The sequence below is a fragment of the Chrysochloris asiatica genome, unplaced genomic scaffold (genome assembly GCF_000296735.1).
Source record: "Chrysochloris asiatica unplaced genomic scaffold, ChrAsi1.0 scaffold00038, whole genome shotgun sequence".
NCBI classification, from domain to species: domain Eukaryota; kingdom Metazoa; phylum Chordata; class Mammalia; order Afrosoricida; family Chrysochloridae; genus Chrysochloris; species Chrysochloris asiatica.
Window position 1 is genome coordinate 3351498 of NW_006408556.1, and position 17624 is coordinate 3369121.

The window sequence follows — 17624 nt, forward strand, 5'->3', positions numbered from 1 at the left end:
TAAATAAATGAAAAAAATTAACCTTCACTATTAACTAAAGAAATCAAAATTACAAATTAAAATAAGGCAACAGCTTTCATAAATCAGATAACTATGAAAAAGAACTAAAAGTGTGGGGATGCAAACTCTATACATGCTGGAACTATCTTTTAGGAGAGCAGTTTGAAAATAATTTTTGCAAAGTCTTTGAAAATATTCATAGTATATGAACTAGCAATTACACTTCCAGGGAAAAGAAGTACACATAGTATGCAAAGATGCGCACAGAGATATTCAGCATAATGTCAAAAAAAGGAACAGCCACAAGGATTGGCTAAATTATGGTTCATGCACATAATAGAACACAATGCAACTATTTAAAATGATGACTTATGGGCATATTTATTAACATGAAAAAAATATACATACAGCTTCATACCAAACACTGAAAAGGAAAAAAAAAACCTGAAGAGGCATAACCAAATATTTTGCCCAAATAAACTTCAGTGCCATCGAGTTGGTTCTGACTCGGTGATCCTGAGGAGCAGCTGGTGGGTTTGAACTGCTGACTTTGCAGTTATCTCCCAGTGCTTACACTACAGCACCATGCTGGGTGGTGGAATTACAGGAAATTTGTCTTCTATTTTTCTATGTTTGCGGAATTATTTGCAATGATTTTATGTTGTTATTATGTGCCTGTATAGAGTTTCTGAGGAGCAGCTGGTGGGTTTGAACTACCAGCCTTGTAGGTTGCAGTCCAGTGTTGATCCTACAGCACCACACTAGGAATCCAATTATTTGCAATGATTTCATACTATTTTTATAATCATAATACATAATAAAGTGATTTCCATTTTGAAGAGAAATATGACCTCCAAATATATTTGTTGTTAAGTGCCGTTGAGTTGGTGCTGACTCATAGCGACCCTGTGGAGGGTTTTTGAGGAGTAGCTGGTGAACTTGAACCTCCAACCTTGCCATTCAAACCGACCTTGCAGTCCAGTGCATTTACCAGCAGTGCCACACCAGAATTTACTGACATGGAAAATGTTCACTGTATATATAATATGAAAATTAGGTAAGCTATAAAACAGTATTTAACATTTTTGAAAAAAATATTTTTATTTAAAGGTATGCATGCATAGAATCTGAAGGAGAAAGATGAAGCTTTCTGCTCCCGCAAACATTTTATAGGAAACCTTATACAGGGTCACTAAGAGTCAGAACTGACTTGACAGCACACAACATGCACAGAGAATATATATAAGCATATTAACAGTGTTTATCTCCTGATGGTGTGACACTATAGGATCAACACTAGACTGTTAACCACAAGGTCATTGATTCAAACCCACTAGCCGCTCCTCAAAAACCCTATACAGGGTTGCTATGAGTCACACCCGACTCGACAGCACTTAACAACAATAATCTCCTGGTGTGAAAGTGATGTACATTTTTTCTACCTATACAAGTATTTTTCACAATGTAATGTAATGTATTAATTGTTTTCTTTTCTTTAAACAATTTTAAAAGCCAAGAAAATTGTATTACTTCTATGGTCATGTTAGAGCCTTGGGTAAAAATCAGAAAATGACTTACTGCATCTTCTGAATCTCATCTTCATCTACTTTCTGTTTCTTTTCTTTCTTCTCTTTGGTATCGATTTTCAGTTTTTTGGCTGCAGAATTAAGTAGTGATGAGTCTTCCCTTTCAGCTGCTATTATAGCTGAGACGTCCTGACTCTTGAGCTAAGATAAAAGAAATCCTATTATATATCTGGCTTGCTTTTCAGGATTGGATACGGTAAGAAGACATCATCCACCACAGTGGCTTCACTTATTGAACAGTGCTGTGGTTTTAGCACTGGCCATACCCATAAGCATAAGATACCGTACTGCTCTATTGAAGGAAATTTACAGACCAATGTGGACAGGAGGAAATCAGCAAAAGAATCCAGTTTTTCAGTTTAGCTGTGACTGTAACTATAGTATCTATTTATACGGGTAATGAAATATCAAGGATCAAAGAAATCACTCTCCCTGGGTCCACTCCCTGACCTTATTCTTTAAAGGGGATTTCAGCAAAGTCCTCTTCATCTAGCCAGCTCTTCTGCTACTAAATCTATAGATCTCTTTACTACTGATTCCATAATGGAAATAATACTTAAAAGGAGCTTCCTTCTCATCAAAACAACAGTGTTTCTTTCAATTTGGCACCTGAAAGTGAGTTGTTCCCACATGTAGCCCCCTTTCTTCCTGCTACTAGAGTTCCAGTTCATACATGAATGTCTTTATTTTAAGCAAAATGTGTTTAGACATGCCTCTGCCATCAGATGGCAACTGACAAGTTCTCTCAGTAACACAATAGTCTTAGTCTCATTAGGGTGCCTTTAGGAATAAAAGTTCCAATCAAAACAGTAGTTTTGGGGATCTGCTGGACCAGTTAAATTCAAAGCAGAGAGGTCTCTCAGAAGTTTATGGCAATTATTTTTTGGGATCCTAAAAGGTAAGGCTTGATAGCTTTTCCTTTAAGCCAGATGAAGGGGGCTTGTTAGAAATAAATTTTAAGAAAACTACACTGGTGAGAAAAAGGATAGGAAAGTTGCACTGAGGATTTTTTTCCATGCTGTAATGCACCTGCCCATTCCTTGAGGGTAGCAAGTGCTGTCCTATGAAAATTTTATTGGGAAACTTTGATCTACCTACTGTATAGCCCTTATCTTGCCCTATCAGACTTCTTTCTGTTTCCCAAAACTCAAAGGACATTTCAAAGGAACACAATTTGAATCCCTCAAGGATACCAAAACTACCTTGATATGTAAATCAAAGATCGCAGAATTCTTTGGGCAAGTGTTGTTGTTGTGTGCCGTTGAGTCAATTCTGACTAGTAGCAATACTGTATAGGGTTTCCGAGGAGCGGCTTGGTGGGTTTGAACCACCTACTAAGGTCATTTAAACCACCTTTGTATTTGTACTAGTGACATTTTGTATAAGTCATCCCATTGTCTTCTTGCCTGTGTTGTTTCTGCTTAGACATCAGAGCTCAGTCTGACTGGTTCTCCTATGTAGGTAAATTCCCCCCCCCCCGCCCCCAACGCTGCTCTCAGGATTCATTCCTTGTCTTTGGTTTTGAACAATGTGATTATGCTATGTCTTGATGATTTTCTTTTTCTTTAAAACGTTTCATTGTGAAATGAGTGAAAGTTTAGAAACAAGATCATCAGTTTTAGATCATCAGGTTTCATCTCAATGACTGCAATCCCCCCATACAATAACAATCATCCTACTTCCTCCCTGTGGTTCCTATTTCCATTCCACTCACCTTTCCATCCCTTCTCAACTTTGTCCTGTGAAAATGTTGCCCTTTTGATTTTGAATGATTGACCATTCCATCATTCATAGTAAGCATATCTTCAAAAGATATTTAATAATTATGTACTTTCAAAGGATTGACAAAGAACGACTAAAGGAGAACCCAGAACAAAATGTTAGAAGAATTCAGAACACTACAAGAACAAACAGACAAAATAAATAAAAATTTAGAAACAACACAAAAGCTGCAATTAGAAATCCAAAAGATTAATGCTAAGATTTCAGAAATAGACAATACATTGGAAGGGCAAAGGAATAGATGTGAATCAATGGAAACCCTGATTAGTGAGCTTGAAGATTCATATCTCAATACTAGTATTCTAAAGAATAATCAGAATAAAGAATGAAAATATATGAAGAAAGCCTAAGAGTTATGTAGGACACCACGAAGAGAAATAAATTACGGGTGACTGGAATTCTAACACAGGAAGACACAATAGAAAGCACAGAAAAAACTGTTGAAGAAAACTTCCCTAACATCATGAAAGACGAGACATAAGCATACAAGAAACTGAACAAACCCCAAACAGGAGCGATCCCAAAAGATGATCACCCATGTGCAGAAGAAAGACGAGTGATAGGATTTGAAGAGGCTTGGAGTCATTTAGTCCAACAAACTAATGGAACATGCGAACATCCATGACTCAAACCACTACCAACTGCTCTGAAAGGGATCACATTAGAGGGCCCTGGATAGAGTCGGAGGAAAATGTGGGACAAAACTCAAAGTTATTTAAGAAAAAGAAAAAGACTAAGTTTATTGGTCAAAAAAAGATTGGAGGAAACTTAGGCTATGGCCCTTGACCACCCTTCAGGTCTGGAAAGGAACTCACCCTCATGGTCCAATTTTCAGTCAAGCAGTAGATAAGTTAAAAGGAAGGGACAACACTAGCAAGGTATACTCACTATGGAATAGTGATAAAATAACCAAAAAGAGAAAGGGGGAACAGGAAAATAGAGCTATTGAAGAGAAAAGGAAGAAATTTAGAAAAAAACAGGGAGAAGGAAGTTGGGAAATGAAAGAGTAGAGAAAGATCAAAAGGAAAAGAAAAAGATTATGAGGGAAAATGAGAAACAGAAGAAAAGAAGGAAAAAGGGATAAAATTTGAGGCAATATAAAGAGAAGAAGAAAGAATAAACTCAAAAAGAATGAAACAATGAAAGTAAACTACCCAAACCCAAACCAAAAGAACTAGTGCAGCTGTTGGATCCAGAGAGGGGACAACTCTGGGGGCTCCTTCCAGCTCAGGAACTCACAAGGTGAATGTGGAAGGAATGTGACAGTGGAGTTCCAGGCACTAGATGGAGTCCTATAGGTCTAGGTCTAGGTCTAGGTCTACTTTCAGACTACTCAATCCAGAAGAAGTTTGTGGAGGTCCGTGATGGAGCTGCTTTCAGTGTCTGTTAGGACCAGAAGGCAGCTAGAAGCAGGGTGGCTGGTTATGAGGGTTTCTGCTAGGTTAATGCTGGTGTGGCACTTTAGGATAATCACTGACTGTTAACCACAGGGCTGTGGTTCAAACCCACTAGTTACTCTTTGGAAACACTTTACAGAGTCACTATGAGTCGGAACCAACTTGATAGCACTTAATAACAAACAACAATGCTGGTCTGGTGACTGTGAAGGTTCTATAGGTCTTAAGCAGAGCTTGCCTGAATATAGGCACCAAAGAAGCACAGCCAGCCCCTGCCTCACTTTGGCTTGACTTACAACCATGCTGTTATAAACTCATGGAGAGCAAGGTCTGCACTGGGGGCGGATGCGGGTGAAATCTGGTCACCTGTGTGAATCTGCTCTGATAGGCAACCTTCTGTTGCCAAAGCTGCTCATGATACTTCAAGATGGTCATGCCAGGTCTGGCCAGCTGTTAACCAGTCTTATCTCACTCTCTTGCTGTCCCAGTTCAGCTTCTCCTCCCAGCTGGCACTTGATCGAATCCTCTAACCTTTCCTCTTTAGTTCAGGGGTTCCAGGATTTTCATCCATGTCTGTTTCATTTGGTGTCTTGTGTCTTTGTTGTTTAGTGACTCTTGTTTTTGGAGGTGGGTGTAAGGGAAGCTCTTTATTGTTAACTTCAGGTTTATTGTCATGAGCTGTTATTGACTCTACAGCAAGTAACAACAACAATTGCACTGTACTAGCAAGATAGTGCTGCAGTTTGAGCCATAAGGTCAGCGGTTCAAACCTACCAGCCACTCTTAGGAAACCCTATACAGGGTCACTGTGAGTCTAAGCTGACTTGATAGCACTTAACAACAACAACAACAGAATATGGTCTGTTGCTATTTCTACATTTAAGTATTTATGTTTTTACTTTGTGACCTAATACATAAGCAAGTTTTGAAAGTGTTTCAGAAGCATCAAAGAAGAATTTGTATTCTCTGTTGGATGCAAAGCTTTATTTGTAGTGTTAAGTAGTGTTGTCAGTAGCCATCAAGTTGATTTGGACTTAGGACAATTTATGTACATGAAAGAAATGTTGTCCAGTCCTACACCATCTATGCTTCAGTCCACTGTTACAGCCATTGTTTAGCACCTTCCAACCTAGGCAACTCATTTTCCAGCACTATACTGGACGGTATTCAGTTTCGAGCCATTGGGTTTTCACTGGTTAGTTTCATGAGTAGATTCCCAGGCTTTTCATCCTAGATTGTCTTAGTCTGGAAGCTCCACTAAAACCTGTTCATCATGGGTGACACTGCTGGTATGTCAAATACGGGAAACATGGCTTTCAGCATCACAGCAACACATAAGCCACCACAGTATGACAAGCTTACAGACAGCAGAACTCTCTATTGGATCACACAAATTATTATTTAAAATTTTCTGTCCTTGACACCTGTTTTAAAGGCTCTTTCTTTAAAAAGTTTTGTTACAAGTTTCTTTTTCTAAAAGTTCTTACTTTATATATTTTGAGCAACTTTGCTCTGCAAGGCTATTTCTGTAATGTAATGTGGACTCCATGATCTCTCAAATCCCTTGTAGCTCTAAGACCTCAAGATCTAGAGATACTGAATGGTCTGGATGGTTTAAAATCAGGAAAGGTGTGCACCAAGGTTGTATCCTTTCACCATACTTAATCTGTGTGTTGAGCAAATAATCTGAGAAGCTGGATTATATGAAGAAGAGTGTGGCATCAGGATTGTTGGAAGACTTACTAACAACCTGTGATGTGCAGATGATACAACCTTGCTTGCTGGAAGTGAAGAGAACTTCAAATACTTAGTGATGAAGACCAGAGACTACAGCCTTCAGTATGCATTGTACCTCAATGTAAACAAAACAAAAATCTCATAACTGGACGAATAAATAACATCATGATAAATGGAGAAAAGACTCAAGTTGTCAAAGACTTCATTTTGCCTGGATCCACAATCAAAACTCATGGAAGCAGTAGGCATGAAATCAAATGACATATTCCATTAGGCAAATCTGCTGCACAAGACCTCTTTAAAGTGTTTAAAAGCAAAGATGTCAGTTTGAGGGCTAAGGTGTGCCTAACCCAAGCCAGGGTATTTTCAATCTCCTTATATGTCCTGGTGTGGTGCTGCAGGTTAATGTGCTGAACTGTAAGGTTGGTTTAAACCACAAGGTCAGCAATTCAAACTTACCAGCTGCTCTTAGGGAAACCCTATACAGGGTCGCTATGAGTCAGAACTGACTTGATAGCACTTAACAACAACAACATGAATGTGAATAAGGAGGACCCTAGAAGAATCAAGGGATTTGAATTATGATATTGGAGAAGAATATTGAAAGTACCATGGACTGCCAGAAGAATAAACAAATCTGTGTTGGAAGAAGTACAGCCAGAATGTTCCTTAGAAGCCAGGATGGCCAGATTTCATCTTCATACTGATGTACTGTCAGAAGGGACCAGTCCCTGGAGAAAGACATCATGCTTGGAAAAGTGGAGGGTCAGCAAAAAAAAAGGAAGACCCTAAGGAGGCGACTGACACAGTGGTAGCAGCAGTGGACTCAATGTAACAATTGTGAGCATGATGCAGAACAAGACAGTGTTCTGTTGTGTGTCAGATCTCTAAGAATCAGAGCTGACCAAATGGCACCTAACAACAACATCTACTTCCAAAAATCAGTCAATGAAAACTCTTTACAACTTAACAGTAGAATACACCTCATCATGGGGATGGTGCGGATAGGGCAGCCATTTCCATCTATTGTGCCTGAGGTTGCTTTGAGTCTGGGTGACTCTAAGGCAGCGAACAACAAGAAGACCCATATTTTGGTTAAAGGGCATTAGGTCAATAGTATGCACTGTGGGATGTGTCTCTTGCACTCAGTGTGATAATGTGTCCCAATTTACTTATCAGAGACTATTTCAATTTCCCTTGTTGTTAAGTACCCTCGAGTCATTTCCGAGTCATAACGACCCTGTATAGGGTTTCCTAGGATGGTGGGTTTGAACCATTAACCTTGTGATTCACAGTCCAGTGCTTATCCAACATCGCCACACCATGTCTCCAAAATGTCCTTGTTACTGTTATGTGCCGTCGAGTTGGTTCCGACTTATAGCGACCCCGTATAGGGTTTCCAAGAAGCGGATGGTAAGCTTGAACGACCGACCTCGTGGTTAGCCGGTCAGTGTTTAGATTACAGAGAAGTAGTTTAATCCCTAAAGACAGGGATTAAATATATTAACCCAGTGCACTTGTTGTAAAGTGCCATCGAGTCGGTTCCGACTCATAGCGACTCTGTATACGGTTTCCAAGGAGCGGCTGGTGAGTTTGAACTGCCAACCTTGTGGGCCAGTGCTTTATCGCACAGTTAGTTATGCCAATGCATAGTCCTCTGAAATGTAAACAGCACTATGGGTATTTTCCCCCTTGGTTGGCATGGAGTCGTGGTAAATTTTTGGAGCTCTGATAGCGTGAAAGGGGCCAACCAAGAAGACTGCCGAGCAGCCAGTAATCCAATCTCAGGGTACTCTTCCAGTCTCAACAACACATGTTCTTACCTCGCCTTCTTCCACCGAGGTTTCTTTCAAGTCCACAACTCCGTCCCCTTCAGTTTCCTCCGGGATTCCGTCTGTGTTGGTGGTCCCTGCGCCCAAGGTAGCGGCGGGTGTCTCATTTGACTCCACTTTCTCTCCACCTTTGTCCATTGGCGACTCACAGGCACTGTCCATAGCTGCGAAAAGACAATGCAAGAGGAGATCGCTGCGCTGTCAGACTCAGGAGCTCCGAACTCGGCGCGGTACAGCAGCCCAGGCGCCTACTTCCTGTCGTCGCGCTCAGATGACATCACTTCTATCGCTAGACGTTGGGGTCAGAGGCACGTACAGAGGATTTTGCTGATTTGTTGTAACTGTTATCAAGAGGTGGTACCAAGTGGGACAATTCGTGGTGCGGATTTTAGATTATGGCTCCTTCGCCAGCATTTGGAGTCCTGATGTGGCGGTGTGGATTAATGTGCTGGACCGCAAAGTTGGTGGTTCAAGCTCACCAGCGTCTCCTCAGAAACCCTAAACAGGGTCGCTATGGGTCGGAGCCGACCCGGCGGCATTTAACAACACCAGCATTTAGGCAACCAGCGTTTGTGAAAGCGCGCACTTTTGTTTACTGACGAGCTTTTTTCTTGCTTTTCAAAAAATGCAATGCCAGTAAACCTCTTAAGAGTAAAGAAGCGGCGGGGGGACAAGGAAAGAAACTCAGTTCCATTGTGTGCCCGTGTCGTGGGATGCAGTTGCCTTGGATAGGTACACGTTCAGGCAGACAACTTGGACGTTTCACTTAAACTGAGACCGCGGACCCGTGTTTACAATGAGTTGCTAATAATTTCTGCTTTCTTGTATGTTGTTGTTGTTGTTGTTAAGTGCCGTCGAGTCGGTTCCGACCCATAGCGACCCTGTACAGGGTTTCCGAGGGTGTAAATCCTTACGGGAGTAGAAAGCCACATCTTTCTCCCGCGGAGCGGCTGGTAGTTTCGAACCGCTGACCTTTCGCATCCCGATTCGTAACCACTACGCCCAAAACAACAGATAAAGTAGAATTCATCCAATCCTTTTATTCACACAACAGTAGAGCGCCTACTTGGAGTCAGAAACAGTATTAGATACCAGCGAAAGAAATACAGTTCTTATTCAGTTAAATTATTTTTACAAATCATGAGTAGTTGGCAGCCCTAGTAGCCCTAGTTATTCGTTGGGCTTCTGACCACAAGGTCAGCGGTTCTAGTCCACCAGGTGCTCCGCGGGAGAAAGATGAGGGTTTCTTCTCCCGCAGAGTCTCTATGAGTTAGGAATGGACTCAGCACAGTACCACAACCACCAGTAGTTGGAAAGATGGGGACCGGTTTCACAAATCTGATTTTTCATGTCAGTTTGGCTAATTGCATAATAAAAAAATAAGAGAAAACAAATCATTTCGAGGGTCAGATTATCTCTAGTGTTTTACTCTAGTCATTGCAAGAGGAACAGGTGAGGATTATATCTATTTTTAAACTTCCCTCTCTTCCCTTCGAGATCATTAAAAAAGTACGGGAAAGGGGCACCTTTTAATCACTTCTGTATCACTAAATTCCTGCATTCATTAGATATGTAACTTGTACTTGCTGAAAGAATGAACTTGGAAATACAGGTGCGCTTTACCATATTTCTCCCTTTGTTTCTACACTGCCTGGATGAATTACCGTATTTCTTGCCCCGTGGGCTCCCAAACCCTCTGGTGAAGGCGCACACTTTGGGAGGCGTACACAGGTGGACCCCGTCTGTCCGCTTCCACCTATATAGCGAATGGCTACAAGGCGCAGATCTTGCCCTTGGATCCCTATCAGCATACACGTCCGCTTCGCGCCAACCCCAGCCACCTGCGTCGGCCCTCCAAGCCCCGCCCAGCTAGGTGGGCAAGGGGGGCGGGGCCCGGGGGCGCGGTGACGCGTGACGCCAGATCCCGGAAGTGACGCGAGCGTGGGGGGGAAAGGAGGGGGGAGGGGGGTGGTGTCCCCGGCCGGTTTAAGGGGTGCGTTGCCCGGAGACGGAAAGTTTGGGAGCCTGAAGGGGCTTGGCTGAGGCCCCGGGGTGGGGGTCTAGAGGGCGGCGGCCCTGGGGATGGGGAAGGAGCAAGAGCTGCTGGAGGCGGCCCGCACCGGGCACCTCCCGGCGGTGGAGAAGCTGCTGTCCGGGAAGCGGCTCTCCTCAGGCTTCGGGGGTGGCGGCGGCGGCGGTGGCGGCTCTGGGGGCGGCGGCAGCGGGCTCAGCTCTTCAAGCCACCCCCTCTCCAGTCTGCTCAGGTGGGTACGGATCGCGACCGGGTCGCCTCTTGGAGACCCCCTTCTCTCCTGCCGGACTCTTGGTCTCCAGAGAGGTCGGGCTCCTGCGACTTGGGTGGGGTGGGCTTGCGGGTTGCAAGGTGAGGACAGACTGCCCACAGGGTAGGAACCGGGAGGAGGCTCCGATCCGAGTCCGCGGTCGCCGAGTTTTCCTCTTGAGTCCTAATCCAGCAGCGAAGAATGGTGGGAGTGCCCAGGTGGCAGCCTCCGCCGCATGGCACAGCTCGGCTTCACCCTCGCTCGTTCCAGGGTGCCAGACGTAGTATCTCACAAGCCACTTGAGAGCAAAACACATTTTATACCTCCCTTTGCTCCTGCCGAAACTCCCACGCTTTGCAGAATCTCGCGGCTCCCGGGGAAGAAATTCTGTTGATTCCTTTCGTTTAGGAACTTGGAACCTTACCCGAGGTTCTGCAGAACCTAGCTTTTGTGACTTTTTAAATTGTCTTTGGATTTGTTACTTTCAAAGTGGTGTTCTTTGAATTTCTCGCTCTTGAAGCTCGAATTCTGGTTCCTTGTCATTGGATTAGTCTGTCAGATTGCATATGCAGGATTCATGGGGGCGCGAGTGGGGGGGAAGAGGACATTCTTCTTCAAGAAATACTGGTTTGAAAGAGTTGTTTAGGAAACGGAGGGGTGCTTTAAACTTTTTCAAGGTCTGTTGTTAAAGTAAACACACTTAGATCTGAAGCTTAAAAGAATGCAGGATAAAGGTCACTTGTATGTAGCTTGGAAAGCGGGAGTGAAGGTGTTTTGTCAATGCGAGTTAAATTCGTTCGTTTAGCAGCACTTTCATAGCCTGTTTTCTTTTCCTTCCTTTTTTCTTTGAGGTTTTTAAGAAGTGGAAGTTCATTTAGAAATGACTTTGTTAGCTTTTTGTTCCCCATTCGTTTATGTAGCTTCAATTTGAGAATGATTAACAAGGTGTTAATAATTCATTTCATTAGTATTAAACACTGAGTACCAACCTAAGTGTATGTACAGAATTTCAAAAGCAAATTGTTTAAGAGAATTCTCCCCAGGAGCACCTTTTGGGAGGCAAAACCCAGTACTGTTCACACTGCTATATCCCCAGCATTTAATTGTTGTTAAGTGCCTTCAAGTTGGTTTTAACTTTTAGCTACCCTGTAGGGGTTTCCGAGGAGTGGCTGGTAAGTTTGAACCGCCGACCTTGCAGTCCAGTGCATTAACTCACAGCGCCACACCAGGACTCCCAAGCACGTGATACTCTTTATTTGGAAAATAAGTAAAACCCAAAGTTTCTATATAAACTGGTTTGGTACTCACTGTAACAGTTAGCAGTTTGGTGAAAGGAGAGGTGGCTTTGGGATGGGAGTCAGGGATGGCTTCTTGGAGGAAGGGGACTTTAGCAGGCCTTGAAGTATGTGGTGAAGTGCAGTTACAGTGTTCCTAGGGGGCACACCATGACCAGAAGCACGGAAATGGAAAAGAAGTGTTGCTGTTGGGACAATAGGATGACAATTTCCTGCCTAAATCCTTGAGTATGGTAAGATAAAGGGAAATAATGGCTAGGTCAGAATTCAGAATGATTTCGTTTTCTCCAGGTTAATTTCTAGTTCTCACAGGTACTCAGTATATACTTGTACATTGGATGCGTGGATTGGATTTTTAGTCTTACTTGATTGGATTTTGCTTCATACTTGGCAGTCTGATATGTGAGAGTTGAGGGAAGGACTATACAGGTGTGGAGGTGCCTCTGCTTCTAATGAATGGAGTGATGCAGCATTTGTAGATTTGTCAGAGATCTCTTAATCCCGAGCGTAGTCTGCTGAAGTGCGAAATATTCTCATTATCTCCAGCCTTCTAGTACAGGTAAAGTTACTCTTAATATTGTCACTCTGGGGCTGTTGAAATATTGTTGAGGATTTTGCTGTCATATAGCTCAGCAAGACTAGGAAATCTCTGTTGAGCACATTGTTTTTACTTTGTGCCTCATGCTAATGTGTTCATTGTCTACCATAAAATGGTGGGTGGTGTCTCCATTCTCCATAGTGAAAGCGCTGATGCCTGACTTGATCCTGTGTTTACTGTTGAAATGGCAGAAGGCCTACAAGGCCTAGCCTCAGTCCTGTGACTCCTAGGGGCAGGGAGGATCTGCAGGTGCTAGTTATATTAGGTGTGTCATTAATTATGATCATCTCAGAGGTGACTCTGCTTAAAATAAGTGAAAGATGTCTGAACTAATGAGACCATGCATTTAAATAATTCCTAGGTCAGCTTATCTTCCCATGTTAGAATTAGGAATAGTAAGAGATTGGTAGTCTGTACCCCAACCTCAAGGACCCTGAGTTATTTAAACAGTTGTGGTATCATAACTTTAGACTGGCTTTGTATTAGCTGCCATCCTCCACTCCATCATTACTGCCACTTGCAATCTGCATTTGTCTAGCTGAGTAAGTCACTGAGTGAAGCTGGCAAGAATAAGGGTTTATAGCAGCAGAGTGTGGTCTAAATGTTGCAAACCACGTATGTGTTTATGCATCTATTTATGACCCTGGTGGTGGAGTAGGTTAGGCATTGGGCTGCTAACCACAAGATCAGCAGTTTGAATCCACCAGCCACTCTGAGGGGGAAAGAAAAGACCTTCTGTCAAGTAAAGATTTACAGCTTTGGAAACCCTACACAGGGTCGCTATGAGTTGGAATCGACTCATTGGTAATGAGTTGGTTTTTTCTTCCACAAAGCCTTGTTCTCAAGCTACAAAATGCTTGCTTCTCTCTCCCTACCCCTTTTCTCTCAGACTGCTTGGGCTTAGGTCTTAACTTCTTAAAGCCCTCCATGATGATCCTAGTATGCACAGATCCCTCAAGCTTCTACTTCTTTGGGGTACATCATCCGTCGTGTATGTATAGCAGCTCATCAATAATACTTTACATGCCTAGCTTTCACAGTGTATTGCTATTAAAAATATACTGGGAATCAGAAAGCAAAGATTTCTAATAGAAGAAAAAGATTATATAAAGTTGATATTCTTCTGACCTAATTTATCTTATTTATCTACTGTACTTTTTTTTTTAAAGGCATCTCCGCTTCTGGACTGCAAAATCAGCCATTCCCCTCCTTTTGTTACCAAACATGTGTATTTACCTTTCTAACACTCACTGTCAGACCTGATAGCAATCATTCCCTATTGTCTATTGTACATATTTATTCAGAGGCATTATGGCACTATACTTACGACCATTTGTTCTTGAGTTAAACAGTGTACCTTCTTCCTATTATTCCACTACCACCATTGTCTGACTGCTTGACTTTATACAAGTTATTCAACCACTTTGAGCCTTAATTTCTGCATCTGTAAGTGGGGGTAATGTAGGTATTATTTACCTTACAGGTAATGTATTAGATAATATGTGCAGGGAATTTACAATTCCTGGCACATTGTAAGTGCTCATTGTTACATTCTTAGTTCAGTTCAGCACGTTTGCCATGTTGCACCTGCTCTGTGCAGGTTCCCCTGCTGGCCACATTCTAAATGGTGTTTTTCTATGCATGGGTATCTTTTTCTAATTCCCACAGTTTAGAAAGAGTTAAATAAGGAAGAGGATCTGCTCAGGCAGTCACATTAATGCCATTTTCTTACCACGTGTTTCCTATCAGGTGAGTTGGTTTTTTTCTTCCACAAAGCCTTGTCCTCAAGCAACAAAATGCCCACTTCTTTCCAGGTCAGTTGCTAGATGCCCTGCAAAATAATCTCATTTCTGGCACTCAGTAGGTACTCTACCAAAGTTAGTTCTCTCCTGATATTTAGGTTGTTCCCTTGCTGAGTTTATAGTAGTGTGTATGTTTGTGTGATAGACTGACAAAATAAGAGACAGGAAGTGCACTTAAAAATCTAGCGTATTTTATCCAAGCCCCCAATAATTTGAACTATTAACATAAATGCATATAGCTCTGTATACCTGACTAAGCCCCCAGGCATCATTGTACTATAGTTTAAGACTTTATGTTTATCATGACTCTTAGCCATCAAAGATTAAGGTATGTTTAATGTAATTTATTAATGAAAGTAGGAAAAATAAATACATACTTTACATTCTAACATGACTCAAATATAATTGTTGTTTAAAAGGATAAACCAAAGGTTGTTTAGAAACTACAGTGACACAAAGTGTCTAGTCCTCCAAAGGTTTTGGATAGCATGGATTTTACTTCATATCACAGGATAGCATGGATTTTACTTCATATCACAGGATAGCATGGATTTTACTTCATATCACACTACTTCATTTGCTAATTCTTTGACAGATTCATGTTTTCAGTCTGTAGCTGGGGACAGGCACTGGGATGAAACTTCTTTTTAGCCTTGGGCACATAGCATGTAATCACATTTTCATGAAGAAGAGACTTAGGTATATTTAATGAAACTGCTTTCCAGTAGAACAATTTTTTTTATGAGAATGTAGTAGGATTTGGGTTAAAAGTGAATGCTGCCGACTAAAGGGCAAAGGATTTGAGAAAAGGAAAATGTTCAAAAGAAAACATAAATAACTTGAAACTGTAATTGAATTGTGAGCTAAATACTGATGTGAATGAAAAGGTAATAAAGTGAAATGTACTCCTGGATTCAGAAGTACAAAGAAACAAAAGGTTGTAGTTAAGGAGGTGATTGCATAATGGTTTAGGAAAATTCCATAATTAATTTCTCAAGCGTGAGAGGAGAGAATAAGAGGAATAAAAGAATAAGAGGAAGAAAGGTTGTGGGAGAAATATGAAAATGTGTAGACAGTGTCAGTACAAGTGGTTATAAACTAGTTTTTACTCTGCCATTTGTGATAAGACTGCGCAGCTATGAAAAGGACTTGAATTAGGAATGAAGACTGGACATTTCAGAAATAATAGACTTCATGTGGGGGACCATAACGGATTTTCCTAAACATGAGAAGATAGGAAAGGAAGCCATTGTGTTAAAGAAAGGTTCTTAATATTTAAGGAATTCACTGTTTTTTGTTTTTTTTCTTTTTTCAGAGTGGTTAACTTATTCTCTTAGTCAGGTGGTCCTTTGTTGACCTCCCCAGTGGAATTATAATGAAATGACAGCTTTTCTTATCCTCCTTCTGTCTAGGTTTCTTTTGAATGTGCCTATTTTGAGCAGAATGGTTTTAATATCTTAAGGAAGAGGGCAACACTGACCATATAAGGATTTATAGGATGAGCAGGCCTGGAAATAGGATCTTGTGGACTTGCCTGATCTAAGATTCTCTTTCTCCTAAGAGTATACAAAAAGAAAAACAACAAAACCCTAGCTCTCCACTAAAATAGCCATTTTCTGTGTCTCCCACTCTGTCTCCTTAGTTAAAAATCATTTAAAAAGAATTCCTTCAAATATCGCTTTTAACTATGGTTTTCTTGAGGGTGGCAGTTATGTTCCTTTACTTTAGAATTACTGTACATTTTGCTATAGGTAGACTTTGGTTCTCTTGTTTAAAAAAGAAAAGCATCCCTGGAAATGACTTCTGTGTGGTTACTTATGAGTAGATGCCCTCCAGGTGCATCTTTAGATTTAATAAAAGATAACTTATAGAAGTTAAATAAGCCCTTTTTCTGAATTCTCTAATTGAGGCTCAGTTCTCTCGGTTTCTACTTTGTTACAAAAATTGGAGATAGGAAACAGTGAAACAGTCTTGTAGTCTGAGGAATTTCACTTATATCCAGTCAACTTCTGCATATTCACTTGTCAAAGGAGGTTATGGTCCCAGTGAAAGTTGCTTCCTTGGCCAGAAAAATCCCTTCAGAGTGTTCTTGCCCCTATTGGTTTGTTCACCCCAAACAGCTGTGAATTTCGGTTTGCAAAAGAGAAGTCAAGGGTATTTCTGTCCTAGTCTTCAGTGTTGTTGTTGTTAAGTGCCATCGAGTCAGTTCTGACCCATTGCGACCTTGTATAGGGTTTCCGATGAGCAGTAGGGTAGGTAAATTACTAAGTTTTATAATTCAGAGGCCCTAAGGAAACCCCAAAAGTGGGTACTGGGGAGTTTGTTCTTGGGCACATCAAGTTCCCCTGTGGGTTACAACTTGGTTTCTTTTCTGGAGAGTCTTCAGAAAATATTCCCCACACTAATTTCCAGAAGATTACTGGGAGATTTTCTGTGGCATAGAGAATTATATTGTATAATATGTTACATTCATAGAATATCATCAAATAACTTTGGTGTGGTTAGAGTTATTGGTAGTAATACTAGAAATTATATGGTATGGCGTCATATTTTTATCCTTTCTTAGTAATTTGTAAATCAAGTTTGTTTAGATTTCAAATCAAAAAGAAGTTTTAAAGCAAGTCAATTTTCTTTGCTTTACTAGTGATGTTATTACCATTTATTGAAACCAGTGGTGATGAGCCAGGGAGCAGGAGTGCCTCCAGGCTGACTTAACTGGGCATAGCGTGGTAGCAAAGAGTCAGGCACTGACCCAACTCTGCTGTTTCCTTTCACATACGCAATTTTCGTAATCTCTCTGAGCACCTGTGTCTTCATGTGTATGATAGCAGCTGGAATAGTACCTTCCTTCTCTGGTGACTTGAGCATCAGATGAGGTAAAAAAAATATGTAAAGGACATAATGCCAAGGGCTTGGTAAGTCTGGGGCTGTTTGAATCATCTGATGGGGTTCAAATGTTTTCAGCCTTTGGCGAATCAGGAATGGTGATCCTTTTTGGTAAGGACATACCTTTTGTTGATGTGTTGCTGTTTAAAAATGTATAATAATTTCTAGAAGAGGCTCCTAACCTTTTCTGGTGTGAGGAGTACCATTTTAAAAAGCCCAAGAATGGTAATGATGACAAAATTATGAAACTGATACAAGTCCACAATCCCTTATCTGAAACCTTGAGACTACTTTTTTTTTTTTTTTCACTCTAGAATTTTGAGATTGTTGAAAGATATTTAGCATGTTCCTCTGTCCTCTGTATTTTGTGTAAGCTAGGACTCAATCACATCTAGAAGCTTGGTCTGATTTAGATTTTTTTTTTTTG

At 41.3% G+C, this 17624-nt stretch overlaps 1 protein-coding gene across 1 annotated transcript in view; it reads right to left on the reverse strand.

The window, feature by feature from the left end:
• Positions 1-8496, reverse strand: part of TAF11 (TAF11 RNA polymerase II, TATA box binding protein (TBP)-associated factor, 28kDa) — a 10696-nt gene extending 2200 nt beyond the window's left edge. Inside the window, exons 1-2 of the mRNA XM_006860385.1 lie at positions 8326-8496; positions 1579-1727 (exon numbers count right to left, since the gene is read on the reverse strand). Coding sequence (XP_006860447.1) covers positions 1579-1727; positions 8326-8496 — 320 coding nt within the window. The remainder of the gene's footprint in view (positions 1-1578; positions 1728-8325) is intronic.
• Between the last annotated feature and the right edge of the window lie 9128 nt (positions 8497-17624).